At 42.7% G+C, this 26,788-nt stretch overlaps 1 protein-coding gene across 1 annotated transcript in view; it reads right to left on the reverse strand.

Annotated features, from left to right (window-relative positions):
• Window positions 1–1,425: 1,425 nt before the first annotated feature.
• Window positions 1,426–26,788, reverse strand: part of PTPRJ (protein tyrosine phosphatase receptor type J) — a 73,394-nt gene continuing 48,031 nt past the window's right edge. The window contains exons 6-24 of the mRNA XM_053945866.1: window positions 22,933–23,199; window positions 22,057–22,332; window positions 20,668–20,943; window positions 19,171–19,446; window positions 18,012–18,287; window positions 16,001–16,297; window positions 15,615–15,749; window positions 12,900–13,110; window positions 12,634–12,749; window positions 11,982–12,069; window positions 10,750–10,791; window positions 9,740–9,827; window positions 8,575–8,665; window positions 7,695–7,768; window positions 7,409–7,543; window positions 6,866–6,985; window positions 6,355–6,515; window positions 5,757–5,892; window positions 1,426–4,780 (exon numbers count right to left, since the gene is read on the reverse strand). Coding sequence (XP_053801841.1) covers window positions 4,622–4,780; window positions 5,757–5,892; window positions 6,355–6,515; window positions 6,866–6,985; window positions 7,409–7,543; window positions 7,695–7,768; window positions 8,575–8,665; window positions 9,740–9,827; window positions 10,750–10,791; window positions 11,982–12,069; window positions 12,634–12,749; window positions 12,900–13,110; window positions 15,615–15,749; window positions 16,001–16,297; window positions 18,012–18,287; window positions 19,171–19,446; window positions 20,668–20,943; window positions 22,057–22,332; window positions 22,933–23,199 — 3,224 coding nt within the window. The 3' untranslated portion in view covers window positions 1,426–4,621. The remainder of the gene's footprint in view (window positions 4,781–5,756; window positions 5,893–6,354; window positions 6,516–6,865; window positions 6,986–7,408; window positions 7,544–7,694; window positions 7,769–8,574; window positions 8,666–9,739; window positions 9,828–10,749; window positions 10,792–11,981; window positions 12,070–12,633; window positions 12,750–12,899; window positions 13,111–15,614; window positions 15,750–16,000; window positions 16,298–18,011; window positions 18,288–19,170; window positions 19,447–20,667; window positions 20,944–22,056; window positions 22,333–22,932; window positions 23,200–26,788) is intronic.

Raw genomic sequence — 26,788 nt, forward strand, 5'->3', positions numbered from 1 at the left:
TGCAGCCCATGTTGATTTCATGAAGTTTTACTAAGTTAGTTGTTCAATGGTAGGTTTTGTTAACCCCCATGTTTTCCAGTTGGTACTTACCAAAGTTGTGCCCTCCCTTCCAGCTGTCCCTCAAGATATCCCCTCCCCTTGTTCCAGACTCTTCCCTGCCTATCAAGGCCACCCTGCCCCTTCTGCCCTGCCTGTCAAAGTAACTCTGCCCCTTGTTCTGGAACCTTCCCTGTCACTCACCCTCTGAACCAGTTCCCAACAGTCCCTCTCTCCTCCCCTTACCCTGATGAGTTGTCGTCCCGAAACCATGCCTTGAGCGTTTCCCTATTGGCTTGTTAGTGATGTCCACCGCCTGGTTTTTGAGACTTTAGAATCCCGTGCACAGAGGTGCTTAGGGCTCTCTCTGCCTGTGATCCCTTCAACCTTGGTTCTTCCTGTATTTCTTCCACCTCAAGAGCGAGCTTGGAACTTCACTGCAAGAGAGTCTCCTCTGCCTTCTTCACCTGGCCCCTGCTGCATTGTCTCGGTCTACCGCTGTAGAGCAATGAGCTCTAAGGTTCTGCCCTTGGCACTAGCCCAGCCAGTTCCCCACCCTCACTACTGCACCAAAGAGCTAGCCTAAGCTCTGGCAGACAGTGGCAAATGGTCTTATCAACACCTGGGCTAGAGAATACGGCATCAAGTGGGTGTACTGAGACTGGTACTGGTGGTACTCTGGGACTGAGACTTGAGACCGAGGTTGGCACTGGGACAAGGATTGCTTCGGGATCACTCTGAGACCAGCACTGGGACCTGTACCTGGATCGCTCCGGGACTTCTGACTTCACTCCGGGGAGCACTGACCACACCCTAGAGCAGGACTGGGAATGGGAGGGACTGGGAGTGACTGGGAAGGCCCTGGGCAGCGTGGGACTGCCTTGGTTCACATTGTTCCAGTGCAGCCATCTTGGACCACATGATCCCAGTCTGTATGGTCCTGATCCATATGGTCCCAGTCTGTGCGGTCCCAGTCTGGAGGATCCCAGTCCACATGGTCCTGCATGGCACACACTCCAAGGGTCTGGAATTCAAATTGCCAGAGAGGAAAAGATATTCCTGCCCTTGAAGGCGAAGCTCTTCAGAAGGGGCCGAAAGCCAAGTGCAGCAAGATCCTACAAGTGACATTTCACTGCCAGCCTTCCTAACTTCACCCACGGTTATTGCAGCTCCTGCATTGGGAATTAAATCAGGGGAGGACCTTCCAGGGACGTCTGAATGACAGATTTACCCTGTCCCAGGGAGCTCCAGTGACAGCAGTACACAACTGACTCAAGTACCACCTCAGAGGATGGGAGCCCACTTTTCATTTATAAAGCCCTTCTAAATGAAATGGGTATTTTGATTCAAAACAAAGTCCCAACAAAGGAAAAAGAAGACCAGAAGTGCTCTAGGATGATGCTTTTTAATTGTTATTTTTAAGAACAAATCAAATCATTAAAAATATTACAGATATGTACTGAAATTTTCTGTACAACAAATATAAAAACAATAAAATTTGTACATAATTTCAAGATATTCAACAGTCATTTATTTGAAACACATCAACTTTTCCCTTCTTAAGCAGGCCCCAAATGGGAAGAAAGGGTTAAACAGAAATGCAAGAGATGCAATTGTCACACAGTGGAGCTTTCAGTGGACAGCTTTAAATAAGCAACAGTGAGATAAAACACTGACCAAAGAGACAGATCTCAGCTATTATAACACAGAGAGCATCAGAGGGCAGGGAGAAAACATTTGCAGGAATTCAAGTCATCTTGACCAAGACAGATCCACATGGTAGTGGAGCATTACCTGCAGTCCTTTTCCTGCAGAGGCATCCTGTAAGGAATGTCCTACTTATTCACACTGGCACTACGCCCAACTTTGTTTGCAACAGCTTAAGCCTTAACAACTTTTTCCCATACACAGAATGAAGAGGTCATTTGCTTCAACCTTCAGTCTCTTCTCACAATGTGTCAGTTTTGGAAAAACACCTGCATACAGTTCTTTAAAAATGGATACTCATTAGATGATGGCACTCATGAGAATTTGATGCCTGCCTGCAACACCAAAATAATGGGACAGATCCATTAGTTTTCTGTAAGAGGATCTGGGCAGTGGTTAGGCAGAAATACATACTGTCCTAGCTCATTTTCTGATGTTCTGCTGCAACAGAGTAGAAACAACATGATCTAGCATGGAAAACTCATCTCCCTCTCCTCTATGCTACAAAACAAGGGCCTTCTGAAGCGAAAGAGCACTTGCCACCCTAAGGCAGAAAGTTATTGTGAGACCTGGAATAACAAATACTGGCTCTGTGTTCTGCACAAGATGTGCAGTAATTATAAGAATAACAGAGTTAAAGAAAACAACATGACTGCAAAGGGCAGACTTTCCTCCCTCTCAGTTCTTTTGGAATGGTTCTGTTTGGTGCAAGGGGTTTATCTTTGTCATCTGACAGCAGCTTAGGAAGAATGCAAATGAGAGATCCACTTTGTGGGCTGCCAGTTTGGACGGAGCTGGGCAGGATCAGGAACGTCAAGATGAGGGTTTTTAAAATTATTTCCAGAGAAAGAGGAACAAAATTATATTCAAGAACCCACAAGTGGCTGCTACAAAAACAAAACAAAACAAACAAACACCAAAAAGCAAAAAAACAAACAAAAAAACCCAAAAAAAACCAAAACCCAAAGCAAAACAAAAAAAACAAAAAAAAAAACCAAACAAAAAAACCACACCAAACTAAACAAACAACAAAACCAAACCCCAAAACCTAACAACCAGAAGTGTACTGTGGTTTTTCCTCCAATTTTGCTCACACAGCACACCACACTTTCATACCAGGTTGTAAAAAATTCCTCAGGATATTTGTGAAGTTACAGTTGTGCACCAGGAATTCCTATGTTCTCCCTCAGCTGACACTGGATCCTGTGAGATTGCCAGGTTCCACAGTAAAGCCACATACTCCTAGCATCTGTAGCTTTTTCTGACAACTCTACTGAAACAAAGAAAAACCCCCAAAACAATGACAACAAAAAAGCAGCACAATTCCAGGGACTCTGGTTATTAAACCTTCATAAGATTTTTTTTCCCTGCTTTATAGCTATTCTATAGCATTATTCATAAACTTCATATTCATCTACAATGCAACCAGTGCAATGATCCAAAGACCAAAAAACATACCTTCTCCCCACCCCATGCTACCTAAGTCCTTCATTGGTAATGCCTTCCTAAGTCTAACAGTTATGTACCAGCAAAATAAATCCAATCTGATCCTTGACTTGTGAAATCAGCAAACGGGGGATTTCTGCTTGTTCCTTCAGTTTCCAAAAGGACCAGTCAAAACAAAAGCAGCAGTATATTGTGAATAATTACAAAACAATTACACTGGATCAGTGAGATGCAGGCAGGTAAGACGTGTCTCAGTTTTGAATGGCTAAAACAACCAATAAATTTGTCTTTACAGCAGAATTTTGTGCAATGTCTTTTGGTAGACACAGTAAAGCCAGTCAATCCGTTTGGGAGTGCTTGAACACTTGGAACCTTAGTTTCAGCATTTTCAGAGATTTATATATTTGAGGAAAAACAACAACAATGATAAAAATACACCAACCTGAGAAAAACTCTATTAGAGTGAGCATTATTCAGTAAATCATATATTGCACCTTTAAATAAATCATTATAAATTGTATAAAAACAGGAATATCAGACAGGAACAGGGAGGAGCTATTCTGTCCTTCATCCACACGCCAAACACCCCCCTGCACACACATTCACTTGTTCTGTTTTTAATTACAGTTAAAGCTCGGAGTGACAGACCACACTGCTTTTCCTTTGGCAGAGGCACACCAAAACATTAAGGCAGGGGATATTTGTGGTGAAATGCAAAAACAAAGCTCACCTCCAAGCTTCTGGAGAGTCCTGCCAACAGTGCAACTACAGTTAAGTTTGACATAAGCCTTATTTAAAAATCTGTGTTCTCATTAAGAGTTTCAGTACAAAAATAGAATCTCTGCTGTTTTTTTTTTTCTAGAGTAGCAACTAGAAAAGGCACAATTTCCAAGTATGAATGTCCATTTGAAGGAGCCATTTGTACTCCTTTTTTAAATAAAAAGGAACACAGAAAAAAAATAGATCACAGAGGCACATATCTATTAACTAAGTAACCAGATACAGTAGATAAAATATGTTCCTGAAACTTATAATTAAATATATTAAAACAACCCACCAGCCTGGTGTCTGTAAATGAAACAATATAAAATTGTAATAAAAAGCTCGTGTTATTATTTTAATATTTAACTCTAGTTTGCTGTTCATACAGCAAATGCTATTTCACCTATCAGTACTGTTAAATTCCCAAAAAAAACAAGATTCCTCTGTTAACTTTAAAAAGCTTTGCTTGGGTTTTGTTGTTTGGGTTTTTTTAACATCAGTCTGCAGCTCCTGCCAGTGTTGTGTTTTTCCTACTGTAGATCACACCTTTGAATGCAGACAGAGCTGGACAAGCCAGACATGAGACACTGCACGTAATCCCAGAAAACACGAGTCTGACACCTCCCTTTGCTACGGGCAAATAACATCTCCAGGATAGAGGCCTTCTGGTCTATGCGTGGTAGCCATTGGCCTTCCCAAAGGCTGGCCCAGGTGTGAAGTTTTCATAGATTGCCATTGCTGTCACATTTTGGTAGATAAGGTCCATTTTCCTCTCTCTCTGGGATTTAATGATATCCATGACACACTGGTTTAGGAAGACATACTGGTCCTGATGGGAGAAAGAGAGACAGAAATACATTTCTAAAAAAGACCTGATTTTGGAAGTAAATCTGCTTCTGAATATAGGTTTGGGCAGTGCACTGAGTCTTAGTTATCACAGTGCTTGTTTTAGAACATATATATAGGTACACATTTGCGGTAATTGGGAGTGGGGCTGCAGCAGAGCCTCATTCCCAATGGGTACAGCTGTGAAAAGCAGGTGAACAGCATTGAAGGCAATAAGCCATGGAGTGCCCAGGTGCACTGACCAATCACAAAAGGGAACAGAGGGCACACAGGTGTAATGCATGAACATGATGGGTATGAAAGGTTGGGCTAAAGAACAAGAAGGACAGATGCTTGCAGCCTTCTGAAGTAGCATAATGTTGCTCTGTACGGGTTGAAGCTTTCTGAAATTGTATTGTGATGCTCTGTGTATCATGGCCGTCTTGACTGCGACATATGCTGCAACATATAGTTTTGTCTAGAGCTAGGATCTGTCATGCCTAACACTATCCTAAAAGACTTTCATGATGGAGCTCTTACAGCCTTTTCTAAATCAGCCTGAGTTAGTCCATACACCTTTCTGGATCAAAGTAGTAATTTCCATAGGAATGCTTGTATTCCTGCAGAGCACAAAAGCAAAGATGCACACTGAGACCACTTTACTCCAGATAATTCTGGCCCACAACTGAATGATAAAATCCACATAGGTAAAACTAGTCTGCAAAAAAGTCTGCTTCAGGATTTGATTCCTTCCAGCTGCAAATGCCAGTCTTACAAAGCACTCTGTAAAGACATTGCTTGGATGTACTATGGTCCCTGGCTGCAACTACTTTTGTGGAGAAGGGATGAGGCAGGAAGGAGGGAAGTTAAATGAAGAGCAATTTAAACTCCTTAATATCTTACTGTCCTGTAATTCAGAGCTACATCTGGCTGATTATGCACATCTGAGAAAGGTGCTGCTGCATGGGAGAGAGCCTCACCTCAGTCTGCACCATGAGGGGTCGGTGCATGCGGAGGTCGTACACCACTCCATACACATCCACGGTGTTCTCCATCTCCATCTGCTGGATCAGGCGGTCGATGGCAATGAACGTCCCTGTCCTCCCAACACCAGCGCTGCAACGACACGGACAGGCTGTCTGTGCTTCCTCCCAACCACCTTCTTACTGCTGGCCTGATAAAAAGCCAGGGAAGCCAGGATGATGCCTCCTACTATTTCAACAGCACAGGTAATAAAATTCTTGGCAGCACAGGTGGTCTTACCACCACCAAGAGGGGCTTCTCAGCCTTGCATGTGCACAGGATTATACAAGCTCTTGAAAGGACATCTTTTCCAGCTCAGTTTTCCAGGCTAGGAGAGGTGCTCTGTTCTTATGATATTTGGTATCATTTCCTTTGCTACCTACATAGCACTGCTATTTACTGAAGCACTAGGCAAAGGTTTTAGTTTGGCAAGGTAAATAGCCCACATCCTTACACAGAGTGGCTTATTCTGGTTTTAATCCCGCTGAAATGGAACTGACTGAAAAAAAACCCCACAAGACAAAAGTGTGTCTAACAGAAATACCTTCTTCCTACCTGCAGTGCACCAGAGTAGGAGAGTCCACTGGATTCTGGCTGTTGTACTCATGGACAAGGTGCCTGAAGTTGATGAGAAGGTCTGTTGTCTCTGGCACACCGTGATCCGGCCAGGAGGTGAAATGGAACTGGCGCACTGTGTGGCTCTCGAGGGTGTTGGACTGCAGGAAGAGTAGACATTAAAAAAAAACGAAAAAGACAATGAAAACTGGCTTCAGAGGAGTAGTTGGGCTTCCTGACACATGTATGGGCCCAAGCTCAGCTTCATCAAAGATGCCTGTTACAACTGTGCAGTGATTTGACCAATGATATTCCAGTTTCCCTCTTCCTTCTACTGTGGTAGAGAATACTTTGAAATAATTTCCTTGTACTTTTGCTTTACTCCAAGCTCATATCTACTGCACTGTATTTACTGATGGGGCTAATTTTTTGGTCCAGAAGATATTACAGGTATCTGTATAAGCACGAGGTAATTTACACACTAGCAACCAACAATCAAAGCAGTCCTCACCTTTTCTACAGTGAAATCCCTTATTGTCCATTCTGGAAGGACAACTTCTGAGACCATTGTCACAATAATGTCACCATAGCTCTTGGGTTGTTTGTCTGGCCAGTACTGCTCACATTTTGTCTAAGAAGAGTGTAACAAAGTTAGACACATCACACACAGCAATGAAACAACTCACTTTTAAATAACATACCACCTGAAGCAGGGCTAGAAAGTACATCACCCTTCTCAAGGGCTATTCCAGGACAAAAGAAGATCTATAAAAATCATTCTTTAGAGAGAAAAACCCACCCTTAACAACAGTAATTCCACAACCCTCCTGAGACAATCCATTCCGGTAGTCAGCAGATATAAAAATAGGAAAAAGCTAAAAAAAAAAAAAACAAACCCAAAATAATCATGCTGTTTTTAATTTAGAAAACAGTCTTCCATCAAGAGGATGATTGTTAAAAGACAATGGCCAGTCTCCAAACCACTAAGGTAACAACAAAATTAGAAGAGGTGCAGCTGCCTTCAAGAAACAATTCAGTATTGATAGCAACATACCCGGGCTTGTTCCACACATTTTGTCAACATAACAACAGAGTAGATACCCTTTTCCCAAATCATTTGCCAGAAGTCTTCTATAGTGTTGGGTAATGGACCCTGTGCAGCAATAAATGCCGTCTTTGAGTTATAGCCCTAAGAAGAAAAAACCAAAATAAATGTGTATATACATACACACACAACATCAGTGAGAAATAAAAGCTGATTTTAAACATCATTATGAGCCCTTATACCTACATCAGAAAAATACACATTATATTTCATTTCAGCTAAAGAAGCAACTTACAGGCATATAGTTTGCATTAATATAATCACCAGTTCCAGAGGTTTGATTTGAAAGTTTAACACGAGAAATATCATCTGCAGAAAGAAAAAAGGAAAAGACAACTATGAATTTTCGAACTGGAACGTTTCAGAAAAATAGTGTTTATCTAATGCATGGTTTCTAAATAAAAGGTGTTCAATGTGCATTTTAAGAATAAGAATATAACCTTAGGAATCATAAATAGCAGTGGGCTTCAGAAAAAAAGTGGCCATGATAATCACTCAAGAAACACAGATTATTTTAGTTTTAAACATGGCTTGGTAAGGCAAATTTTTATATTTTTAATCCAACACAAGATTTACTACAGTTTTAATTACTGGATAAAAAGGAGTGATTTGTCTCCTGATGCCATGGCAGCTGATGTTTTTCCTCCAAAGCATCCTTAAGTACCTGTCACTGTTCACTTTTAAATTACTTCTGACTCTCTGCTACATTGGGATGCCCGCAGGCAGCTTGACAGGTCTTAAACTCTTACTTCATCTGCAAAGTTGGCCTGCAGGGTCTTAATATTTCTCATAGCTTGCAAATTTATTTGTCTGTGGTCAACTGTTATCCTCTTGTGTTTTCAACCTGGACTGCACATTTCTCACAAATGGAAAATTAAAGTTATTTTGTTAAGGGAAAGTTCTTTAAAGAAGCTTTCTGAAGAAATATCCTTGAGGGAAGGCTCTTTCAGGTGTGTTTATACAGTGACTTCGGGAAAGCAGCAGCCCAAATTCATTCATTTAGAAAATCATATTTGAAACCTCTGGGCACTATTAAAGCCAGGTTAGCCAAACCCAGTGGTTTTCACTTAAAAATTCAACCAGTAGAAGATGCCAACTCAAAGAGAATAACTCACATGGTAAGACGTTGTTGTATCTATTTTTCCCCCTGTTCTCAGGAAGTTCAGCAGCAAATTTGGGCTGATGAATACCAGCAGACTTGAGTTCCTACAATAAAAGGAGGATTTATGAGCATCTGGTCCTGGTTTAGCAATCATACAGAAACAAAAAAGTAGTCCAAACACTTGTGTCCTGTGCTGTAAAAGTAGGCATGTTAAACTGGGATAAATGTCAATAAAAATCATCTTGTTACAGAGTGGGAGGGTGACAGTGGCTAATCTTTTAGAGAAGAGATTAATACAGAAAGTAGGAATAGCAGCATATTTAAAACCTAAAGATGGGACTTTAAAAGCCTGGAAACAGTTTTGTGGAAACAGACACTGATATCAATGACAGCTCATTCTGTCCCCAAGGCAGAAGCTCTGCAAGCATTACAGGGAGAAAGGAGCAAACACATCATGAACCAACTGAAGGAAGCAAAATCTGAAAGGAAGGCAAGGTGGTGCACCAGTCTGTGAAGTACAAAGAGATAGAATTTGAAGAACAAAGTCAATTAATAGCTTTGAGGAGATGAGAAACAGAATGAGATTCTTTAAGAGCAGACACGACAACACAGAATCCTCCCGAATGCTTCCTTCCTGTCCTTTGTTCCTTACAACAACTGAGCTTTAGCACGTTTCATAGAAAAACTCTTATGGTCAGTAAGCAAATCATAATTGCTGTTTCCCTGACTGAACTATTCACAGGTGTGGTTTGCAAATCACACCCACACACTGAAGAAGTCTGTGAGATTAGCAACAGACGTGGCTTGATATGTATAAAAACCCCCAAACCAACCCAAGATGAGAAAACTGAAGAGCAGAGAAATTCTACAGTGTCCCCTAGGCTAAGTCCATACATGACTAGGGCAAAGATTTCTCCAGTGAGAGCTCTGACAAGCAGGCCAGGCTACAAGCCCAGAGTCAGAGATAATAATTCAGGGCAGGAAGTATTTATCATGCACTTCAACTAAATTAGGAGCTGTATAAGGGAAGGGAAGGCTATACATACAGCTTAATCATCTCTATAAAAAAGGACCCTTCTTTTCTCCTTCAGTAAGCCTTATGTATGCTCCATAGGAAAGATGATTTGTCTTCCCAAAAATATTTGTCAGGAAGTTCTCTCCCCACTGAGGGCACATACCTCATACTCTTCAGCAAAACCACAGTTGGAGTCAGCTTGCTGCTTCTTAAAGTATGACTCAAAGTTCTCCACTTTAATAATTTTTGATCTAAAATGAGAAAAGCCATGTGTCAGCAACTGGTGTTGGGTAAATAAGCCATGAATTAATTCAGTTAATGTGTTAGAAAGTATGCTTTACTTACTTCTTGATTCTTCGGGGGAGGGGAAAAAAAAAGGCTGATTAGACACATGCAGTTGTATTTTTCATTATGTGACTCTAAGACTGAAAGCATGACTGTTAGTTGCAGACACAAAACAGTGCATTTACAGGGGACATTTAACTGCTCTGTTAAATCAAGGAGAGAACAGTGCATCCTTCCAGGAGAGGAACATCACACTAGGTGTAAGCCAGCTGCTTACTCCCATTGGATTGACCCCAGTCCCTGGTGTATTTTATGCCAACCATCAAGCCTACAGAGGTGAAATTCCATGGGATGTTCTGGCCATGGCTTTCCACCAGCACAAAAATTGGTACCAGAACCAATAACATGATTCAGTTGCAGTGCCTGTGACTTCCAATATATTGTGGTTACTCCCTCCATAGCCAGATTTCACAATCACAACATTATCTGGATGAGTGGCTCAGCACAAAGTAGTCATTAAAAAAAAAAGAAAAATTAAGATCACAGAACATTTTTTGCCTTTTTGCATTTTATCAACAATTCTGATTGTTTCCTCAATGTGCACCAAGTCTGTGTTTCATTCAAACCCTGTTTTTCAAAACCATGTGGAGCATTTGTGTGTCTAATAGTGATTAATGAAGTGAACACTCAAATCCCTTTGGTGGCTCTAGAAGTCTCAATCAACATGATTATTTTTAGTCTTCATGCAGCAATCTTTCAGGTCCACGAGGAATTGATACTTCAAAATTCTCTATAAAACTGCACAGAAAACAAGTATCTGAGTTCTGAGTAATTTTTGCAAATATCACTTGAGCTCAGAAAATACCATGAGAAAAGATACGGACTTACTTAATTGGAGAAAAAGACACTTCAGTATTTCTTTTATCTTTCCTATAAGGTATAAGAAAACAACATAGGTTTACAGTAGAATTCAATGGAATTTATATGAGATTTCTTATCTGTTTCCTTGTGCCTGTTGAGAACAATTTCTTTTAAAGCATCTTATCCTGTGAAAAAAAAGAACCCAAACTCCTGAGGCAAACTTTTACACCTGGAATTAGAAAAAAAAAAAACAAACAAAACCAACAAAAGCCCAAAAACCCTTCACCCTTCTTTTGGTGATGTTGTGCAATGAGACTGCTTCTTTCTGTTGGACCCAGAGTATAAAGCCTGAACACAAAGCACATATTTTGGTGGAAAATGTACAACTGAGGGATCTGCACCACTAGCTTTAAAGGAAGCTCTTCCCATGGTTGTACACAGCTATTGGACACAATTGTAAAAATAACGACTGTTAATCAAAGCAACTAAGAAAACTGGACTGGGGCTATGGCTAACTCCACAGAAAGGGTGTACTACATGGTCAGAAGCAGGAAAAAGCCTTTGTGCACTCTTACATCCCAGATAATTTCAACAAGATTGGAAACTGAGAGACCAGCTCAAACTCATCAGCTTCTGGAAATTCCAGAATAGAAGTTTAATGTGACAGGCCATCAAGCAATTAAAAAGAATGACTGATGGATAATTTAAAATCAAGCCATCTAAGATACAATTACACCCAATTACTTCTTGCACAATAATTTGAGATGTTTGCTCACTTGTGACTGAATGACTTCATGACCATTCATGAATGGTGAGGCACTGGCACAGGTTACCCAGAGAAGCTGTGGATGCCCCCTCCCTGGCAGTGTTCAAGGTTAGACTGGAAGAAGCTCTGAGCAACCTGGGATAGTGAAAGGTGTCCCTGCCCATGGCAGAGGGGTGGAACTGGATGATCTTAAAGGTCTCTTCCAACCCAAGGCATTCAAGGATTCTATAATTCTGTTCTATGAATTAAAATTTATTTTGCTTAGCTCTTCTCAACTCATTAGTTTGTAACTCTGGGTTTAAACAAAGTTATTAAACAAGTGGTTTGATACTTCAACTCTAATCTGTAACATACAGACAACATTTTAATACAACATATTTTAAAATGTCTTGACAGCCATGCATCATGACAGAAAGAGTGCTTTTTAGGAGAAAGATACTGAAGTGAAACACTGGTGCTCCCTAACACAACCAATACAACAAACACACATTACCTTCTCCTTCTCCAGAATATGAACCCCCCTACAGCAACTACAGCCAAGATAGCCAAGAGGCATCCAATAACCACTCTAGCAATAACACCTGATAAAAGAGAAAAAGTATTACTCACTGTCCTCTTCAGTAACTTTTAACTGAATCAACATGCTACAGCAGAATCTTGCAAGTGACTAACCAAGTATGCTTCACTCTACTAAAATATCCTGTCTTTACTATCCTTTGGCAGTATCAGTACTGAAATCTCCTTAAGAATAATAACCAGAGAATGTTAAATTAATATAAAATTGGGATCAAAGGACCAGTATTTTTATTCCAATACACCTGCTTCTAGTTTAACAAAACTGTGAGACCATCAGTTGCTACTGGCCACTTGTTGCTATACCAAAGTCTCACTGTGCCATCCAATCCCTTTCAGCATGCCACAGCTTTTGGATACTCCTGCTGTGGAATGCCACATGGAAAAAAGGGATCACCCACAGAACTAGCAAGGTATGAATTTACAGAGCAGTGCCACTGCAAAGCTAGAAAGAAACAGTTCATACAGAGAAACCAACAGGTGCTTTGATATTATGAAACTTGCCATAATTAAGGAATCTCCACATGCTGTGTATGCCAAGTTGCCAGTCCTACATTTGACATTAACTGTACCTGGATCCTGGGGCAGTAAAACCGGTTCAGAACAGGGTGAAAATGATACGTAACTATCTTCCCCCTCAATCACGTTGGCTGTAAATGTTATATTAGTGAAACCTGCAACACACGCCCTGTTGAAAAGGAAGGAATAAGAAAAAAACAAAACCAGGTACATTACACGGTTTTAACAGCCTTTAGCAAGATCTGTAATCTTTCCATTAGATGACCTTCTAGATTTCAACAGCAGAAAGCTTACCAAAAGAGTGGTTTGAAATAAATACCTGTATGAATGAAGAGGGATCAATGGTCCATTTTCGTAGCCATACATTGAGTTTCCCTTGCCTACATGAATGATGTTCTTATCATTCTGAGAAATGGAAGAATGTGATTCTTCCTGCTTTGTTTTTATGACATACGTAACATAGGCAGTTGCCTTCTTCTTCTTGAAATCTTTGTATGTGTTGTTCAATTTAGATTTCAAAGACTCAGAACCTTCAGGAAACAACAAGAACATGGATATAATTAATTCCCTGGTTTTGTATCAATTGGCACAGTGACTGAGATGATCACATTAACTACAGTTGCCATTCCTCCACAAGTACTGCTTGAAATGAAAGGCTGAGAGCAACAGATAATCTCAGAAACCTCTTCTACTGCAGTGCCATCTACTGCACCACCTCTCCCCAGTGTTGTTTATTTGCTATTGGTTTTACTTCTACTGTATATAGTGGAGCTTCTGAATAAAGGTGCATGAGTGCTGGAACCAGGCACCCTTGTGGACAGACTTCACCAGCCAAGTCAGGTATATCCATATGTCTTCTATCCATTCTTGTATGTAGAGAGTAAAATGCAAATGGTGTAGAAAAAATCATCAGTATTTGTGCTACCCAAACAGCATCAGGCCTCATTCAGGGCGACACTAAGCTTGTCCTGACCTTGTTCTATCCTACAAGAAGTCTCAAACCTGAACTGTAAGAGATGAAAGAGGCCTTTCCTTGACATAGACAAGCATTGGACAAAACAATGGTCAGAACAGTTTCCCCTTCAGAAGATTAAGAACAGGCTACCACAGTGAGCAGGTGGATGGACACCATTTGCAGAACAGCACCACTTCATGGTGTCTGTTCTTATAGCAGATTAACCCTAGAACCTTGAGGCAATTACACAGCTGAGGCACATGTAACCCAAGAGGTAATAAACTCAACTTACCAGTTGTCTCAACAACTCAAGAGCAAGCCAACTGACAAATCTTCCCAGTGCTGAGGCAGGACAAAAAAATCTCACTCATTTGACAGACGTTTGCTTTCTACTGACTGTCTTTGGAAAGCTAAAAGATCCTTCTAGAAGTGGGTATAATACTGAATTCACCTTTAAAAAGGAGAAGCCTTGCAGGAGGCTCTGAAAGGTGGAAAAGCTCTGGTAAGCTTTCTAGAGCTGTGCAGACAAGGGGTGATCTACCACCAGCAGCAAAGCTCTCCTCAACTATGACTCGGCAGCAACAAAGTGCAAGACAACTCTTCTAAAGCACTAACTTGGTCTCATTAAAAGCAGATGAGGTTGCAAATAACTCAGCTGCCTAGAAATGGGTGTTCAATACTACCTGAGCTATGTTATGTCCTGTCTTGTCCCTAGTTTCCATTCCAACAGGATACACACCCCTGGTTTTACCTGCCTTTAATACCACCCTATGACATTTCAAACAGCCTTAGACACAATTTCTTACACAACAGAATAAAGTCCCCTCTGTCTATCCTAAAGGTAACCATGACTGGTTTACAACAGAGAAACACATCTCAAGAATATTTGTGCTATTTCAACAATAAAGCTGAAGAGATGCTTGGCTGTAAGGCTGTCTTCTGTTCCCATCAAAGCACTGACTCTACATTACAAATGTGGGCAACCTTCCTCCCTTATTTCTCTCAGTCAAATCCTGCAAGACCTCCTTGAATACCCTCCAGTCCAAACCACACAGAAGAATGCACCAGATCTCCTTGTGACTAACCAGGATTGGCTGAAGTTACAAGCAGAGCTGCATGCAAGAGACTGGCATTCAAATCAGCAGTTCTGGGGCAGGCATGTGAAAAATAGAATTTTCTGCACCAATGTGATACAACACATATATGTATTTATATACACACACCCATATATATACAAACAAACATGAATTTCTTAGATGTATATTGCACAGAAAATTACTGAAGGAAGATCTATAATCAAAATTCTGCAAAATGAATTTCCAGTGTTGTAACAAAGGATAAACATGAATGTCAACTCCCACTTAGCAGAAACTGTCTCCATCAGGTGCCTTATTCCTCCAGTGCACTGGCAAAAATGAACAGTTGTTCAAGTGCAACCTATGCTGCAAAACTAAGTTCCTTAATTTAATGTTTTATCACTAGACAGTCACCTATCGGAGACATTCTCAGCTCTGATGCTTTAAATAGACCAGTCTGATAGGCTACCCTCTACTTTTCTGTGGCATTTAACTTCCATTAATACTATCAATGATATTTAAGCCTTCCACCCACATTCCATCTCTCTTAGTTAAAGTGTTTTGGGTAAAATCAGGAAGAAAGCTCGTTTCCTTTTAAGACCTTACTGCAGGCATCTTGCAGCTGAAGAAAGGGGGGGAAACATTCCATATTCCAAAGCTGCTTCTATTAGCTGGTCTGAAAATTATTCTGTGGGGAAAGAAAGGACACTATGCAATCTTGGGGAAACAAATCACTGGCAAATCAATGTGGCAACAGCAAAAAGATAAGTCAGATGATGTACAAAGATAAGTCAGGCAGGAAAAGACTGACTGAAACCAGGCACCTTCTGAAAACAAGGAGTGGTCTGACTTCAAGCAAGGTATCTGCCTCATGATTTCTGAAAAGTGATTGAAAAGTCTGAGTCTGCCTTTTCTTTATCTGTTTAACACCTATTTAGAGTGTAAAATATAATGCTGCCTGGTAAATGGTTTCAGCTACATGATAATATCATAAACATCTTACTTTGATCGTCTGTTGTAATCATTATTGCGTAGGCTTCTAATGGACCATTCAGTGGATCAAAATCAGAGAATTCAACAGACAACGAACTGTGACTGATGGCCTTGACTGAAGGAAATTCAGTTGGAGGAGGTGGGTCTGCCAACAAAAATATTTTTTTGTACGTTAAGCACTGATAAAAGTTTTATGAACAAGAAAAGGTTGTGATACCAACACAGTTCACATAATGCATATTTATTGTGCCTCACATTAGACTATGAATTAATAGAGTGTTCTATTCATACTCTGCAAGCTGATAATGTAGTGCATACCAAGTCTGGTATTCTGCAATTATGAAGTTAATATTTTTGTCCTACAAGTATCTTTCATGCTCAGATCTTAATGCTTACCAGTAATGCTGGTGTGACACAACTTGCCCACTGGAGAGCTTTCAGTGCCATTTGGAAGAGTTATGATAGTAACATTATAGGTGCTGAAAAAATTTAAACGTCCTGTTTGGAAGGTTTGCTCAAAGCCTTCCACCATGCAGCGTGGAGCCGATTCTGCTCTTACTACCTCAGAAGTGCTTATATTATATATTTTGATTCCGAAGCCAGAGTTGTTACCAAAAGGACATTTCCACTTCAGCATTAGGAAAGGCTGCTTGGCCACTGGTTCACACTGAAGTGAATCCACTGAGACAGTTACTGCCAAAAGAAAAAAGAATAACAAAAATGGAGGAGTAAGAAATCAAGCCTTGCCCTTAGATAAAGCTGTGTATTTGTATGTTATATATATAAATGCTTGTAAAATTTCAGTATTCCCTTCCCCTTTTTAAAAGATGCCTACATGGCATCTACTGCCTACACAAGGACTTGTTACCCTATGAGGAAGACAACTATTTAACACAATACACAGACCTGTTCTGTGCTCTTTACCTCCTCTGCAGACAGGGTTACTGGGAAAATTCAGGCTGTGTCTGTCAAGATCAGCAACATTTTCAAAATACTGTTCAACTCTTTAACATACTACTCTAATAACATTTTTACAGTAGTATGTAGACTGCCACTAAATCCATCTATAATTATGTAAAACTCTTAGTGGCCAACAAATAAGAAAATTAGTTTAATCTCTGTCCATTAAGAGCACAGCAGTAGCCATCCTTAAAAGTAGCAACTATAACAAGTCAGTTTGGGTGAGAGTCTTCTAAGACATAGTATAAAAAATGCAACCTTATGACCAGATACAGAAAGATACTTAAAAAGTAATGTAGCAGGACCACTGAGAAGAAAGGTTTCTCTAAACTAAACATCTTGTAAAACTTGGCCTTCAGGACCAAAACACTTATAAACCTACAATTACAACACACACTAAATTTATTTCCTCTATCAGTAAGGAAGTATTTGGTACTTTCAAATACAGAGGTTATAGACTCACCTATTAAATTATTTTGTTGTTAGAAGGGGTATTATTTTAAGAAAATAAGGAGAAGCATAATTGTGTACCAGAAGAAACAGATTTAGTAAAAATAGATGTGGGTGACTGGGACTTACCTCTACTGCAATTTATAAATATTTATTTTTCTTCAGTAACACTGTCAGCTACTCCTACAAATACAGTGAAATTATAGGAAATTACAGACAAACCCTGGAACAGCACCTCTGACACCTGGTGACAATGGATGCCTGGTTTCTAGAGGAATCATGACTTCTGACCTCTATACTGTAGGAACAGTCAGATGAAGTACCATCAGTGCTCCATGGGAAATGTCAGAGACCAGCATACTCTACCCCAATAAGGAAGAAAATGCTGAGCTCTGTGAAAGTCAAGAGAAAACTCCAGAAACAGTCAGGCAAGCTGCATTTTCAGAGTACCAGCAACTCTCCAAGTTCATCCCAGAGCCCCTTTGGAAAACCCATTCAGGAGCTCTGGGCCAGATTCATTTCACCTCAGTCAAAATGGGACAAAACAAAGGAAAGGACAAGGCAGCACATGATCACAACAAGGAGGAAAAGTCACAATGCCTAACATGAAGAATGCAGAAATAACTCAGCCTTCTCCTATCTGCTGATGGGCTGAGCAAAGCAGCAGGGCTGACAGCCACACCATCCCGTGCTGCCCAAGATCAGCTGCATCCATGGGCCCTCCAAAGGGGGGAGTTCCCCAGGCACGATGCACACTCTGTGGGAAGCCTTCCACATAAGAACCTGAGGACCTCACCCAGAGGAAACAGAGGGCAACAAGATCCCCTGCACAGATCCCCCTTCCACACATTACCATTGCTGACTCCGGGTAGGCTGTGTGCAGCACTTCTGCCTAACATAATATTGTATTTCAAAGCCTGGGCAGGTGGGGAGAGCCCTGGGCTCCACAGGAAAGCACAGGCCACTAGGAACAGGGATGCAAGAAAGCATGACTTACATGTATACAGGTCTTTGGACACTCCTCCTCCTTCTGTCTCATGATCAGCTGCTACAGCAAATACTGTGAAGCTGTACAGTGTCCCAGGGATTAACCCGGTAATTTCTGCTTTGCTTTCATTGGATGTCACACTCCTCACAAATGTACCATTTGTACCATTTACAACCTCTATCCTGTATGTGTAGGAGTCAGAAGCGCTGTCATTCACCACCCATTTTAAGGTGACGGAAGTCACACCGATGGATTCTGCCTCGAGATCAAGAACCAGGCTGGGCCCTGTGAAAGGCAAAGCAACAACTCGTTAACCTCCAGGAACAGCTGCTCACAGACATGGAAACAAGAAACACAGCCACACCAGGGCTTCATTTCCCTCACACCACTCCTGGTCCAGCAGAGTGCAGGAGCACCCCAACAACATCACCAGGCATTCCTGGAGGCTGTTGCACAAGGGGGCAGCTAAGATAGAATTGACGGAATGTAACCTTCAGTGGAATTCATCTCCTTTTGACACTCTAAAGCAGAACACATGATTGCAATGCCAGAGCTCCCAGGATTTTGCTCAGAAATTCAGATGTTGGTCAGGAGAGATACAAGTCTGTAGGGGGACTGGAGATAGGAGATGGTGGTCCATCTGTGTACAGTAAAAGGTAAGGAACTTCATATATGACCAAAAGAGGAATAGAGGTGATGAAAGTTGGCAAAGGAACAGCTTGCCTAGGTCGTGCTATGAATGCACTCCTGAGCCATTGTTCTCTAAGGTTTATTCTGCCCCAGTCACAGGGCCCCAGATCACACTATCTCTATATGGGAGGCCTTTAAAAGAATGTTCTGAGGCCCTGATCCTCCAAGAAGTGAAGGCAATGGATCCACCCACAAAAATCCCAGGCCAGAGAGAAAGTTCTTGGGAAGAGTTTACTGTGTCACAGGCCTTGGTAACCAACTTCAACAATCATTGTTTTTGAGGTGTTTGTTTTACTCTGTTTTTTCAAAGAAAGCCATGTCTTTTACACAAAAACATCTCTGACTGCAGGCAGGAAAAGCACGGCACCTTTGCCTGCAACATTATTAAATTTCAGGCCATGGGCAGGTGGGCAGAGCCTCATACTGCACAGCAAAGCACAGACCACTAGCAACAGCAATGCAAAAAACTGTGACTTACTTGTATACAGATCTATGGACACTCCTCCTCCTTCTGTCTCATGATCAGCTGCTACAGCAAATACTGTGAAGCTGTACAGTGTCCCAGGGATTAACCCGGTAATTTCTGCTTTGCTTTCATTGGATGTCACACTCCTCACAAATGTACCATTTGTACCATTTACAACCTCTATCCTGTATGTGTAGGAGTCAGAAGCGCTGTCATTCACCACCCATTTTAAGGTGATGGAAGTCACACCGATGGATTCTGCCTCGAGATCAAGAACCGGGCTGGGCCCTGTGAAAGGCAAAGCAACAACTCGTTAACCTGCAGGAACAGCTGCTCACAGACATGGAAACAAGAAACACAGCCACACCAGGGCTTCATTTCCCTCACACCACTCCTGGTCCAGCAGAGTGCAGGAACACCCCAACAACATCACCAGGTATTCCTGGAGACTTTTGTATTAATAGCTGGGGAGCAGGGAATTCAGAATGAGCCATTCAAGCATGATTCATTTTCCTTTCAGAGGCAACATCAAGAGGGGCACAGGCCAGCCCAGTGCCACCACTTGTAGGGTTTCACCTGGCTAAAAGGTAGGCAGCGAGGAGAGAAAAGTGAAGGGGGAAAATGCCAGTGGTGCAACTCTGTACAGCAAAATATAAGGAAGATGAAATATCACTAGTGGAGGATTAGCAGTGATGAGAACCTGACACTCTGCTATAGTCCTCATGCCCTGCACTTCACTCCCATAGAAGAGAAACCATCACCAGACCCTCTGGAGACACTGTCTTTCTGCAGAGAAACTATTCTTTCTGCATTTTTAAAAGAGGGCAATTAGCCATTACAGACAGCACAGGAGAGACTTTTGGGCATTGACTGGTCAGTTAGGATCATACATGCAGGCACATTTCAGGAAAAGACAAGAACAGTCATCCATTTTCCTTCAAATGCACTGTGTGGAAAGATCAGGCTGGGCTACTGCCTTGGAAGCCAGCTCCAAAATGGCCCCTCCAACACCACATGCCAAGACTTTTAATATTCAACATGGCAAGGTGCTGCATGGCCAAAGGAGTTCTCCTGATCTAGCACTGTCTGAATCTCTCTCCTGGCTGCACCACGACGGCAGCTATAGGCTCCCAGATCACACAAGTTCACCCACCACAATATGCTCTTTCTGGGAGCCTCTTAAAATGAGAATCTCGGGCCCCCCTACTCTAGGAAACAAATGCAAATGCCCCTTTCCCAAATTTGCAAGAGATCAGTGCTCAGGGAAAAGTCTCTTCTCTTCGTTGACAGTCTTGGAGGTAGCTTTACCAACAGCTTTCTACCAGGGCAATTCTACTTCTCCACTAACATCCAATACTTGGGGATTGGCCATTGCCAGCTCCAGGATGGAATCATCACCTCTGCCTGCAACAGTCTTAAATTACAACCCTTGGGTGGGTGGGCAGAGCCTCATGCTGCACAGCAAAGCACAGACCACTAGCAACAGCAATGCAAGAAACTGTGACTTACTTGTATACCGGTCTATGGACACTCCTTCTCCTTCTGTCTTATGATCAGCTGCTACAGCAAATACTGTGAAGTTGTACAGTGTCCCAGGGATTAATCCGATAATTTCTGCTTTGGTTTCATTGGATGTCACATTCTTCACAAATGTATCATTTGTACCATTTACAACCTCTATCCTGTATGTGTAGGAGTCAGAAGCGCTGTCATTCACCACCCATTTTAAGGTGATGGAAGTCACACCAATGGATTCTGCCTTGAGATCAAGAACCGGGCTGGGCCCTGTGAAAGGCAAAGCAACAACCTGTCAAAAAAAAAGAAGTAAAGAAGAGCCACAACCACATTTCCCTATTCCACACAGAATGAGCATCACTTAGAGCCAAGCATCACTTCCCTGTTTCAGGCATTCACACTGAGGCATCTCTGGAAGGTCATATGAGCTTTGGGGCATATTCTATTTCATTTCATATGCAACAATTACTTGTTTACACAGTGGTTTTCCACACAGAGAAACAGATGGAAATCAGGGAAGGAAACAGTCCAAGCTGATCTTGGTCTGTTAACTCAAAATTGTGCCCATGAGTTTCAATTTGAGACCTTCAACCTAAACTCTCCTCAATATCAGGAAAAAGAAATGGGCTGCTTGAACAGGTCCAACAGCTGACATACCTTATGGGGCTGTGTCTGCAAGCCCAACTCAGCACCAATTCCAGACAGATAAAACTCATTTTAGTCAGCTTAGACAAGTTTATGGACTCAGTAGCAGCTCCAGGACACACTACTCCAAATTGCTTTGTAGGCACATTGCCTATTCTCTTTGCATTTCTGAGCTACACACAAAAGTAGTGTCTACTCCTGTCACATCTATCTAGTCTAGGGAAAAGGTGCCCTGGCAAAAAGCCAGAAAGATCGGCACCACACTTGATAACGCAACCCTAGGAAGCAAGTCAGTCACAGCCCACAGGAAGCTCAGCCCCAGACTCTGAAAAGAGCTCAAGAATCTTCAAGAAAAAAAAAGCCTCAGTGACCATGGCACCACATCCCTGCACACCATATTTTTTTGGTACGAGCTGTGATAACCCATTCCCAGAGGTGTTGTGAGGGGTCTACTCAGCCCTCAAGTGTCTAGAAGTCATGATGTGGTAGCAGCTGGATCTCTACATAGTCTTGAGCAGACAGGCTGATGAAATAACTGATTTGCAGGTGGCACATGCAAGCACAGAGACAATTTCAGTCCTTTCACAAACACCACATTATTCATGTGTGCACAGAGCAGGAGTAAAAAAGCAACGTCACAATGAGAAACAGGTTGAACCTGGAAACCCAAAGTAAGAAAGCAGAACAATTTGCTACAAGCAGCACAGATACTCGTAATTGGAGGCACCATTTCCTTACTTGTATACAGAGCTCTGGGCACTCCTTCTTCTTCTGTCTCATGATCAGCTGCTACAGCAAATACTGTGAAGCTGTACAGTGTCCCAGGGATTAACCCGGTAATTTCTGCTTTGCTTTCATTGGATGTCACACTCCTCACAAATGTACCATTTGTACCATTTACAACCTCTATCCTGTATGTGTAGGAGTCAGAAGCGCTGTCATTCACCACCCATTTTAAGGTGACGGAAGTCACACCGATGGATTCTGCCTCGAGATCAAGAACCGGGCTGGGCCCTGTGAAAGGCAAAGCAACAACTCGTTAACCTCCAGGAACAGCTGCTCACAGACATGGAAACAAGAAACACAGCCACACCAGGGCTTCATTTCCCTCACACCACTCCTGGTCCAGCAGAGTACAGGAGCACCCCAACAACATCACCAGGCATTCCTGGAGACTGTTGTACCAGTGGACAGCTAAGAGAGAACTGAAGACAAGCCATTCTGAGTGGCATTTACCTCCCTTTGACACTCCAAAGGAGAAGCTTTGGCCATGTTGAAGCAGAGCTCCCAGGGAATCCAGAAAGATGGATAGGAAACAGATGGGTATGGTGGCAATGCAGACAATTTCAGTTTAGTTTATTGGTTGGTCTTTGGTTTAGTTATTGTTGTGGAGGATTTTTTGCTTTATGGTGGGGGGTTAGAGGGAGTTTGGTGTTTGATAAGTAAATAAATAAATCAAGGCTATGTTTTTTCTATACATGAACCATTCATTCTTAGCATCTGGCACAGGTAAGTCTCCTATTAAGTTACAACCTCAGGTAGGTGGGCAGAGCCTTGTCCTGTACAGAAAAGCACAGACCACTAGCAACAGCAATGCAAAAAACTGTGACTTACTTGTATACAGATCTATGGACACTCCTTCTCCTTCTGTCTCATCATGAACTGCTACAGCAAATACTGTGAAGCTGTACAGTGTCCCAGGGATTAACTCAGTAATTTCTGCTTTGTTTTCATTGGATGTCACATTCTTCACAGGTATATCATTTACAACCTCTATCCTGTATGTGTAAGAGTCAGAAGCGCTGTCATTCACCACCCATTTTAAGGTGACGGAAGTCACACCGATGGATTCTGCCTTGAGATCAAGAACCGGGCTGGGCCCTGTGAAAGGCAAAGCAAAAACCTGTCAGCCTGCAAGAACAGCTGCTCACAGACATGGACACAAGAAACATAGCCACACCTGTGCCTCACTGGGCAGCTGAAAGAGAACTGAAGACAGGTCATTCTGTATTACAGCTTGGTGGTCCCCAGGGCTCCATCTGGCCCCTGGGCCAGCAGCCGCCATAGGTGTCCCGGATAGTGCTGTGCTGATGAGGCGCAGCCTGTCTGGGCCTTCCGGCTAGCTCTGAGCGGCTGGCATCTTTAGCGAGCAATTGTGGAGTGATTTCAGCTCTGTGCTCGCAAAGTGCCTTGGCAGACGCAGGGATGGAGAGAGGTGAAGGCTGCGTGGAGTTCTGTGGAGATGTCTTTATTGGCAGCTTCTGCAAAGGGTTCCAGTGACAGCTCTTCTGTCTGAACTGGGCAATGGCATGGGTTTATATAGGCTGTTGAGGGATCAGGATTTGTCCTATGGCTGGGGTTGAGGAGAATACAACCTATAGCCTTACAGAGAGATAACAGAGGTCTGATGTGCAGAAGAGGGGCAGCTCTGTTCTCCTCATCATGACTCTGCATTTCTTATCTTAGGCTAGTGACTGCTATGGAGGCCTTGCAGGGCCTCTGACTGCTACAATTCTGAGAGCATTAACTTCCCTTTGACACCCCAAAACATAAGCACAGGCCATCACAGTGGTTGAACTCCTAATGCTTCCTTTGGGAATCCAGAGGTGGGCAGGAAAGTGATAGAGTGGAATGGAATATTTACTTATATGGGACCTACAACTACCCTCATCCAACTACCTGACTACCTCATGCCTCACCAAAAGGTAAAGGGTATTACTGAGAGTACTGTCCAAATGACTCAAATAGAAGGGCTTGGGGCACTGACCACCTCTCTAGGAAGCCTATTCCAGTATTTGAACCCTCTGTCAGTAGAGAAATTCTTCCTAATGTCAAGCCTAAAGTTCCCCTGATGCAGGTTTGAACTATTCCCACTCATCATATCCCTGGACACCTGAGAATAGAGATCGCCCCCTCCCTCTGCATTTCCCTCCTCAGGAAGGTGAGGAGAACAATAAAGTCACCCCTCAATTTCCTTTTGTTCAAACTAGATAAGCTCAAAGCCCTCAGCTGCTCCTTACAGGACAGGCACTCCAGCCCTTGTACCAGCTTTCTTGCCCTCCTCTACAGGCATTCAAGGACCTTCACATCCTTCTTCAATTGTGGGGCCCAGAACTACACCCAGTACACATTCAACTCCTGCATCCTTACTTTTGATAAATATGTTGAGCAGCCCTAGGACTGAGCCCTGAGGACAGCACTGGTGGCTGCTCACCAGCCAGACACAACCCCACTCACTGGAACCCTGGGAACCCTGCCTGCAGCCAGCTCCGCACCCAGCTCACCATGAACCCCCTCATCCCACAGCTGGACAACTTGTCCAGAAGGATGCTGTGAGGAACAGTAACAAAAATCTCACTAAAATGCAGAAAAACTACATTCAGCACCTTCCCTTCCCCACCAGGTGGGTGACCTTACCACAGAAAGATCAAATTAATTAAATGGGACTTTCCCTTTGTGACCCATGTCACTGGCACCTGATGACTGCATTATTCTTTAAACACCTTTCAACAGTACTCAGTACAATAATAATAATAATTCTCCATAATTTTTCCAGGAACTGATGTTGGTCTAGCAGGCCTGCAGGTTCCTGGGTCTTTCCTCTCAGCCTCCTGTTAAATAGGAGTAACAGTGGCTGGCAGAGACCTCCCCAGGCTCTCAAGGCCTTTGGTAGCTGATGGAGAGGGGTCCTGCTGTAACACCAGTGAGATCTTTCTGCACTCAGGGGTGAATCCCAACAGGCTCCATGGACTTGTGAACATTCAGCTGATACAGGAGGTCCCTCACAGTTTCAGGGTCCACAAGGGGAAAGCCACTGTCCCAGCTCTCATGGGCCTCCAGCTCTGGGGATTGGGCACACCGAGGTTTATCAGTATCACCAAAAACTGAGGCAAAACACACATTGAATGCCCCTGCTTTTTCTTCATCCCTATTAGACAGGTGACCATCTTCAACAAGGATCAGGCCAATGTTTTCTTTAGACCTCCCCTTGCTATTAATGTACTTCAAAAAGCCTTTCCAGTTATCTGAAAGAGCACAGGTCAGTTTCAACTGTAACTGAGCTCTGGCCCTTGGTGTCTTCTTCAGGCATAGACAAACTACAGCTCTGTAATCCCCCTGAGAGGCCTGACCTCACTTTCAGAGCTCATACAATTTCTTCATCCTCTGGAGCTCCACAAGGAATTCCTTGTTCATCAAAGCTGATTTTCTGCCCCTATTGCTTGACTTTTTACATAGTGAAAATGCCTGCTCTTGTGCTTCTAAAAGGCAGTTCTTAAAAACTGAACAGCACATGTGGATTCCTAAGTGTAAGAGGCTGTCTGAAGCCCCCTCGTTCTCCATTCTGTCTTCTGATTGCCACAAGAAAGACTCCCTTCCCCCACTACAGTTCTGGCTTAGAACAGGACACAGTGCACATGGAACCACTGAACCGTCATGCTAGCTGTTCCGAACAAGGCCTGGCAAGAACTTGGCAAGGAGTTGGCAAGGACTTGGCAAAGACCTGACATGGACCCAGCATGGGACAGCCTGATGTGCGGCCTGCTTCTAATCTCCGTTCTTAAGCCGAATGAACTTTTGAGGTGACTCCCGTGGTCCTTCATTGAAGACCCCTCATCTGCCTTGTTACCACCATGACAAACAAAGATTGACAACCCTCCTCCCAAGGACTGAGACACCTACTACAGGGAGGGGGGGAAATTGGTGGTCTGACCACTAATGACATGACCTGTTTCCCTTCAGTAATTTCAATGGACTTATTCTTCATTGTGTTCATTTTGCCTTGGTGGTTTCTGTGGACTCACCTGTTCCCTCGTGGCGATTACAATGGACTTTCATTGTTACACTTGTTCCCCCCTCTTTTCCTTGAGGACTATAATTGAAACCCTGAATTCACGAGATCTTCGGAGACACCCCAACATGACAGACAGATCCCCATCATCCGGACCACTGAGGATCTCACCTGTGTTGGTAGCTATTCCCATCCCTCTGTTCTCTCTCTCCCATCTATCCTTTTATCTCCTTTCTGATCCCCCACTATCACATTTACTGTTTTGGCCCCTAATGAAGGTGCATTTGTTGTGATTAACTGACAGTCCCCTGCTGTTTGCTTTTTTGCACTTTTGGGATCGGTGAAAAGAACCATCACGACACCCTGCAACAAGCGGCTCATGACACTAAGCCCTCAAAAGCAGATTCCGAGGGTAGGGTACTAAGTAGTGCCCTGATCAAATTAAACTTTCCTGGACTCCAGGAGAGCAACTCTGCTGTCTCTTGTTATTCATTACATTGTAAATTTGAAACTTAGTCATTTAATGATCACCATAGCCAAGTCAGCCACCTACCATCTCCCATGAGTCCTACTCTATTTAAAAATACCAGCTCTAGGAGGGCATCCTTCCTAGCTGGCTCACTATTTGTGACAAGAAATTATCTCCCACATGAAGAGATATGAGGACAAAGAGGGAGAGGA

This window comes from Vidua chalybeata, chromosome 6 (assembly GCF_026979565.1).
Source record: "Vidua chalybeata isolate OUT-0048 chromosome 6, bVidCha1 merged haplotype, whole genome shotgun sequence".
NCBI classification, from domain to species: domain Eukaryota; kingdom Metazoa; phylum Chordata; class Aves; order Passeriformes; family Viduidae; genus Vidua; species Vidua chalybeata.